At 39.4% G+C, this 8,379-nt stretch overlaps 1 protein-coding gene across 2 annotated transcripts; it reads right to left on the bottom strand.

Annotated features, from left to right (window-relative positions):
- Positions 1 to 212: 212 nt before the first annotated feature.
- On the bottom strand, positions 213 to 4,800 carry LOC111864405. Of its 2 annotated transcripts, none has more exons than XM_023851631.2 (4): positions 4,708 to 4,800; positions 3,701 to 3,708; positions 2,734 to 2,901; positions 213 to 1,108 (listed from the first exon to the last, which is right to left on the bottom strand). In XM_023851631.2, exons 2-4 carry the CDS (start codon positions 3,701 to 3,703, stop codon positions 833 to 835), a joined length of 447 nt encoding a protein of 148 aa, XP_023707399.1. In that variant the 5' UTR covers positions 3,704 to 3,708; positions 4,708 to 4,800; the 3' UTR covers positions 213 to 832. The 2 variants fall into 2 exon arrangements, with proteins under 2 accessions (XP_023707399.1, XP_023707398.1); XM_023851630.2 differs by having other exon boundaries at positions 226 to 1,108; positions 3,701 to 3,762.
- Positions 4,801 to 8,379: the final 3,579 nt, after the last annotated feature.

Genomic DNA, 8,379 nt, shown 5'->3' with positions numbered 1-8,379 from the left:
GGGGGACAGCATTTTCAACACCTTCTGTGACTTGTAAATTGTATACTTCAATCCACATGTTACTGGCCACAAGCATACTGATTCACTGGCAAAATCTCTATGCGCCTTGCAGCAAGCAGTGCATCAGTTGCTGTGAAACACAGAGCTAGAAAAGTAAGATCCTCCATCTATATGTACATATATATAAAATATCTTTGATATTCATTAATAGCCTTATTTATCTGTTTAATTATATGCATTGTATATTCAACTTCACCACAATTGCATCTATATTTTAGGATGGGCTGCCAATACCAATTCTTCACTATTGCTTTCTACACCTTTTACACATTCTCCGTACCTAATGTTTAGTCACTTTCTGTCTGACAGAAAACAAACAAAAAGAAAAACTGTAATGACAACCCCAATCACCTGACAGCAAGTACAGAGTCAACTCCAACGGTGTCAGGTATATTAAATTTACTTCAAACAGAGGGCAACTGGGAACACATGTCTATGTCACACATTGTCACAAACCTTTAGAGAATCATTAGTTATCCTGTTACAAATCCTCAACACAATGATATGTCTGTGTTATTACATGAATACAGACTGCAAGGGAGACAGAAAAAAATGATAAACTTAAGCACTGCTCAGTGGATAGGACAGACATGGAAAATGTGAAGGATTTTTCCTGTATAGAATTTACTGCAAAAATTCAGTATACACAGTATTTCATTTTATCTATATTAGATCTGCTCAAAAGAAAATGGGACTGGTACATCACAAGCAACATTCAACAAACTCCAGTTGTGTAGAGACATTTCAGGAAAAAGAAACCTTCAGAATCTTATTAACAGCAGAGTGGAGTTGTTTCATGTTCACAGAGATGCATATCAAAAAGACAAGCGGCATTTCTGCACATTTGTGTCATCTGCCTAACAGTGCACATACAGCTCACCTCAGGCTCAGCCTTCATTTCTGGAAATGTTATTGGGACAGGATCCTCTTCCTCTTCTGCATATGAGACTGCCTCAGCTTTTACATTCATGACCTGATTGGCATCATGAGGTGCTGGGTATGTCTCACCAAACGGACCCACTAAAGCGTTCTCCGAATTTGTACAGTTCTGTAAAACCATCACATCCTTCTCAGAAATGGATGCACAACACCCTACATTAACCAGCGTATGCTCTCCTTGCTATGGCTGTTTCTCATCACATCTAACACATAAGAGCTGTTCAGTACAGATGTTCTCTACAGCTATCATGAGCACTAGAAAGTACTCAATTCACAGCAGAGTGACCTTCCCGAGGAACTGCTGGTCACTGTGGCAGTACAGAAAATATCTGCTTTTTTGGTACCTAGAAACATCATAATGAGCAGCTCCACAACTTGTAACCTTCATTCACCAAGCATAATTATATGATCAAGTCAAGGAGGATGAGATGGGCAGCTCACATAGCAGGCATGGGGTAGAGGAGGAATGCATATAGGATATGATGAGAAAGCCAGAAAGGGTTCATTACTGTGCTCATCATGGCTCTGTATCCTAAGGCAAACAGACCCAGTACAAACCCTACCAAATTATTTCTTTAAAATCTATCTTAACAGCATCTCCCCATCTGCACTTAGGTCTCCCAAGTGGTCTGCTTCTCTCAGGTTTTCTGTGCAAAACTTTGTATGCATTTCTCACTGTTGCATGTGCACTACATGACTTACACACATCACTCTCCTTGAACTCATTGCTCTCCTATATAATATCCCAAACCGTTATCACCCAATTGTAAGGAATGCCTCACATGGATTATGCAAACAAACAGAAGTGTGTCACAAAATATTTAGTTTCTTTGGCCAACAGACTTGAAATACCGCAAAAAAATTCTTGTCTGTGCACACAAGCACGAAACACAATACTTTCTATCAGAGCAGGAAATTTTTCTTTGGGTCTCTGCAATACAATTCTTGCCACTTTTGTTGCAGGAGAATGCAGAATCTTTTGTAACCTTGAAACCTGTTCATCACATAATAAATATCCCATGGGGTTCATAGGAATTAGCTCACAAGAGTCCTAGTAACTTAAAATTTTGGTTCTGATAAGTATAAGTAAGTAAGTAAGTAAAGCTATCCCTGTTAACAGGCCGTGGAGGCCCATATGGTTGTGAGATGTTGAGGTTCCAACATTTTCTAGACAACTGGTTCATAGATGGCGGCAAGGTTGTCAGCCTTACGTGCCGGCAGCCCTTTACCCCAAAGAATATTCCTGGTACTCATTTCCATTAATGATGCAGAATGAAGGGTTCGGTCAATAGAAAAAATCCAATCACCTCATCAGGACTTGAACCCGTGACCTTCCAGCTTATACATAGTGCCTCAAGGTTGTAATGAGGGTACCAGTAACTAATTGTGAACAGTTCTGTCACTCCCCAATGATTTTTGCTGCCATAGAATTTCTCTCAAATTCAGTTCTGTTTATGCAAAAATTGATTTCACACGCATCAGAACTGCTTAAAAGGAAATGGAAGTGGTACATCACAAGCAGCATACATTTAACGAACTTTAACTGTCTAGAGACACTTCAGAAAAAGGCTTCAAATGCGAGTCAGCAGCACAATGGAGTTGCTTCGTGTGCACAGAAAGAAAGACAGACAGACAGACAGACAGACACACAGATGGAGATGATAAAGAGAATTTAAATTCCTGTCTATCTGTGATATCTGCCTAACAGTGGACTTACAGACACATACAGCTCACCTCAGGTTCAGCCTTTACTTCCTGAACTGTTACTTGCACAGGATCCACTTCCTCTTGTGAGTCTGAGACTTCCTCAGCTTTTATATTCATGGCCTGGTTTGCATCATGACTTACTGGGTATATCTCACCATAGGGACCCACTAAAACCGTCTCTGAATTTGTACAGTTCTGTAAAGGCATCACATCTTCTGTCAGTAATGGCTGCACAACACCATACATGAAACAATATATGCTCTTTGCTGTAGCTGTTTCTCATTACATCTAACCCTTAACAGCTGCTCTGTACAGATTAATGTTGTATTTTAGTGTCCTGTTGCACTGATTTTCATCCATGATATATATACAGTGGCCCTCTTGTAGTGCACTCAATTTCACCTGGGAAGTAACAGGTGAAATTGGTGAAATTGAGTGCACTACAAGAGGGCCAATGTATACATATCATGGCTGTACAGATTTCTTCTCTACAGACTTCATAATCTTAGGAAGTGTTAAGTTCATAATGCAGGCATCTTCCTGAGAATCCTGTGGTCCTTGTGGAAGTACAGACAATATGTATCTGCTCTTTATGAAACCTAAGCACTCATTACTGTGTTCACACAGGCCCATCACGACTTTGCATCCTGACACAAACAAACCCAGTCCAAAACCCCCATAATTATATCTTTAAAAAAATCGATCTTCACGATTGTCTCCCAAGTGGTCTCATTCTTTCAAGTCAAAATTTTTGTACGCATTTCTCATTCTGACATGTGTGCTACATGACCTATCCATATCATTCTCCTTCAACTGATCCCTCTCCTACATAATAATGCAAAGTGTTATAATAATATGAAGAACCATGTAAACTTCTCACATGGATTATGAAAACTAACACAAGCTTGGCATAAAAAGTTTAATATCTTAAGATATGACAATTGACTGATGACAATAAAATTCTTGTCTGTGCACACAAGCACAAAACACTCACCATCCTTTCTGTCACAGCAGGAAATGTTTCTTCAGCTCTCTGTAGCACAATTCTCGGCATTCCTGTTGCAAGAAAATGCAGAATCTTTCATAACCTTGAAACTTTATTTTATCAGACATGATGATTTGTGGGTGGCAAATGATTGATTTACAAGAATCCTAGTGATATAGCATGGTAATTAAGATATATGTAGTAAGATGACCTTGTTTTTTATAATGGAAGGTATTCATAAATTTGATTGTACCTAATATATCTTAATTATACCGAGAGTGTGATTTTAATTGTAATTGAATGTTTTGTTATGTGATATATGATATGATGACGTTCAATCGATTGGGCAGGAGGCCAATTAGACTGGAAGTTGTATATGTATCTGACTTTTTTGCGAGTTACAATTTGTAACTGTGATGAATGTTAAATAAAATTATTATTATTATCATATTTCTAACAAGTGTAAAAGTACCTAGCTCTGAATATTTGCCCACGTCTGTAAGAAAACATACTAATTACTGTGAACAAACACACACTGATGTGCATTTCTTTGTTCTCACAGTAGAGGCTGGCAGGGTTTATGAAGCTTAGTGTTGCTCAGTTTCGAAGGCAGCTAGTTCACCCATTTTGCGTGAATCTTTTCCTTCCAAACCGTCGGTAACTAGGTACCAGACTGCACGGGTTTACGTCCTAGAAACAGCAAAGCTACTCTAAAAATTTACATTGCAGAGCCCCAAAAATGCTTTTGTATGCCCTGCAACTTCAACCAGTTCAATATAGGCCATCACCTATCACGACTTCCTTTGCAAGTCGGATTGGTATGTGTAAGAGGCGAGAAAGGGCATAAAACAGTAAAAAATATTTATTCTACTAGAAGCATAACCCTCAGAATGGTCGCTCCGAAGTCTAGCTGAATCCCAACTAAAACTTGCAACTGCGGAATAATATCACGTACACCATAATTTGTAAAAATATGAGGAAACTTAATGATTCCCTAAGGAATACCCAAAACTTACACACTTCCATTAAAAACTTAATATCCGGTAACACAGATGCAACAGTTACGCCTACTCCCCGTGGTGGTGATCACTTGCGTCACGTGTGGTCTCGGTACCATAGCCGACACAGAGAATCAGAGAGCACTGATCGCGCTAGTGTATATATAGTACTAATTCTGCACAGCAGATAGGTCTGCCAACAAACCTGTTTGACATTTTTGCCTACGCATGATGGTCAATGCCTAGGCCTTTTTTATATATATTGTAAGGTGTTTCGTTACTGAAGACGCCGTTCGGATTGTTAATTGGTTTATTTAACAATCTACCAGTCTCGGCTACAATTAATTACAGCACTGTTGCGGGGTTTCATACTTTGTAACCCTATTCACAATAATCAATTCACTCTGTCCTCAGTAGTCTACCCGTATTAATTACTATACGGGAGCTATACAAGTGTCACTGTATCACACACTCCCAATTATTACTCACTTATCACAAACTATCCTGATTATCACACGGGTCCGGTTCTTCTTTCCGCGACTGCTGCTACATTCCAACTGTGTCACTTCTGATCACTAGGAACCGGATTTTTATGCCCTTATAATCCCTTAAATATTTATGCATTTATGCATGAAAATCTTCCGAAATATGCACTAAAATATGCACATAAAAATTTATACAAAATATTAAAATTGATTTTACGTTATTTTAAGACCAACAAATCAATATTTAAGTTCATTTTATGTAATCAATGAATGGTTCACTTGCAAAAAAACTATACTTAAATAGAAATCATGCAACAAAGCCAACGTATTTCATTACAAATTTAAAAAACCATTGGTACTCACATTTACCTCTCCGAACTTTAAACTTCTCTTCTGTTGCAGTTCACAATTACTAAATGTTCTAGGATTCCATAGTTAGTCGCCTCCTACTGTCTCGTAAGATGTCCTTATAGCGGGAAAAACTTCTTCCCACCTCACAGGAACTTAGGGACGCGTGTACAAAAGCCGCTATTTGTCCACTGTTAGTGATATTTTACTTGGCATTTCAGTACGTTTACCGGATAAAATTTCTTCAATTACACAAAATTTGTTCACATCCTGGATTTTTGGAAAGAATGCTGTGTACTTTTTCCTTTACTAATTCACCTACTCTTCCAGGAACCGAATTCAATTTGGAAACAGTGGTTTTGAACACACTTAACGACTGATACAAAGTAGTATTGCTATTGCTTGCCTCCAGTGAGGAAATGGCGGATGGAAGATGAGAGAAGTGAGCCGATATATAGGAAAGAGTAGTTTCTATGTCGGCGCTTTTTAGTACATCTTGGGCAATTTGAATTGATGCTGCACTTTTTGGATCAAATGTATTCACGACATTCCTAACTGTTTCTAAATGTTCAGTATAATAACTCGCTGCACACAGCCACGTGCCCCAGGGCGTTAAAAATGGTTCTGGCGGAAGTGGAACGCTCGGTGCTACTGTTTTAAATGCTTCTTCTCTGTATGGCGCTTTAACAAATACCTTCTTCACAGAAGACACTAATTGTCAACAAGCGGTAAATTTGCACGAATTGTTTCTGCAACACGGTGCAACCCATGGGCAAGGCAAGTCAAATGTGTCATTTTTGGAAATATAACTTTAAGAGCAGTACCGGCTTTCATCATGTAACTTGCGGCATCAGTCACAAAGAGCAATACGCGCTCATACTGAATGCCATTCGGCGATAGTAAATTCAAGGAATTGATAAGAAATTCGGAAACTGCACAGCTATTTGTGGTTTCAAATTGCTCTACCGCAAGAAGATATGGGGTAGATTGTTCATTCTTATTAAGGAATCCATCTATACAATTTGCAATAAACCGTCCCTCACGATCTTGTGTTTCGTCGATTGATACCCACACAAAATAATCTTTAATCTTATCTCTAATCCTTTCAGTTGTAAGATCGTAACACTGCTTCACGTAATTTTTGCGCACAGTAGATTCATCCGGCACTTTGCACTGTGTATACTTCTCTATGAAGTTTCTCAGTTTCTCAGGATTGTTCAGTTTTCACAGTGGAATTTCTGCCGCTAAAAATGCTTCGCATAAATCAGAGGAAAACTGTGAAAAACTATTATTAGAAAATTCACTAAGCAATTTTTGAACAGGAGCACTTTCCGTGGATTTAATTTTAATATTCTCTTTGTGTATATTAGTCTTCAAATGCTGAAGCACTTGAAAGCGTTTTTCACAACCAACTGTTTTCTCACACGCTCGGCAATAAAGAATTTCGTTATCCGTACTTATCATCTGTCCTAAGCGGCCTCCGTAGTCTAGAGGTAACGTTCCCACCTAATGACTCGTAGTACGCGGGTTCAAATACCCGGCGGAGGTCGTAGAATTTTTAAGGGCGGAAAAGTCAGGGAATAAGTCCTCCGGGAGTGACTTTAAGCCGTGTGTCCCGTGTCGCAGCTTTACGGCACGTAAAAGAACCTCATATCTCCAAAGGGGGTCGCTGAGATAAAATTGCGGACGTTTCCCGCCCAACAACAGTCTCTAATACCTCTGGTAGATGGGGGGAAGCATTATAGATATATCTCAGCCGCTGGCTGGGCGGGACTGATGGTAAGTACCAATACCGGTAGGATATAGAGACTGGTAGAAATTATAGAGGGAAGCACAATGGACCACTACAGGTCTAAGTGCATGGGGAAACCCACTCTCTCTAAATAACTAACTAACTATCATCTGTCCTTCGAACTCCCGCTGATACAGCTGTAATTTAATTTTCGACTTATTTTCACTTTCGGCAAGGCCAAGTTTCTGAAGACTGGTACCTGCGAGATTCGCTTCGTCCCCTAAGAAGGATATGAATCGACGGCCTCTCTCCGAGACAAGAATTCACTTTCAATTGGCCGATTTTAAGTAACCAAATTCATCATGCAATCAGCACAAGCCAATCGCATGAAGACCTTTGAGAATTAAATAGTTCCCTAGCTATAAAACTCGGAACATCACAAGTGAGAGCGGTTATTTTCTTTAGTTTAGTGTTCAGTTACACCCTTCCGAAGACATTTTATGACGGCTACGCATGTCAACAAAACAAAATTCACATCTTCGGAAAATAACAGACTTGAATCCCGTGGTGTCCTTGTCCTCTTCCGGTCATCACAACTACATGTAAATAAAACAAGGCAGTTGTTTTCTGCCAAGATATGAAAAACATGTCATAACATGCTAGTAAATCGATCTCGCCAATAATGCATTCACCCTTCCGAAAGGGCTAAAGAGGACCATAACGTCCACGGAGAACTGTGACAGGTTCGGACGGTTACACTACACTGCTCCTACGTCATCAGTGGCGACGGTTCAGCGGCTGCCACAAGCAGATTCAGCTTCAGCGATGTAATGACGTGGCTGATCCCACGGGAAATTTTAACTGAAACTGTTCTTCAGTTTGATGTGAACACGCGATACGACATTTACTTTATACAGAATGTCCCAGGAGGAATGAACCAAACTTCGGGAGGGTGTTCCATATGTTAAATAATGCCGATATAACACAAAACACCTATGTCCAAAGTTGAACGGTTACGGAGATAATGGCTAGAGAATTGTGAAACTTTGACCGCTATTACACACTTGTTGATTACGAAATACATATTAAAACTGGCAGGAATATGTGGATTCTGTAATGTTAATA

Source organism: Cryptotermes secundus, unplaced genomic scaffold (assembly GCF_002891405.2).
Source record: "Cryptotermes secundus unplaced genomic scaffold, Csec_1.0 scaffold482, whole genome shotgun sequence".
Classification (NCBI taxonomy): Eukaryota; Metazoa; Arthropoda; class Insecta; order Blattodea; family Kalotermitidae; genus Cryptotermes; species Cryptotermes secundus.
Note: the sequence above shows the minus strand (reverse complement) of the source record. Positions and strands in the feature narration are given on the sequence as shown.

Excerpts from the sequence above, each read along its gene's own strand:
- LOC111864405 (XM_023851630.2), bottom strand. The coding sequence starts at position 3,760 with ATGCCGAGAATTGTGCTACAGAGAGCTGAAGAAACATTTCCTGCTGTG. Across the intron at positions 2,902-3,700 it reads CTGCTGTGACAGAAAGGATG|AACTGTACAAATTCAGAGAC; the intron begins GTGAGTGTTTTG and ends ATGCCTTTACAG. Across the intron at positions 1,109-2,733 it reads AAGTAAAGGCTGAACCTGAG|AACTGTACAAATTCGGAGAA; the intron begins GTGAGCTGTATG and ends ATGGTTTTACAG.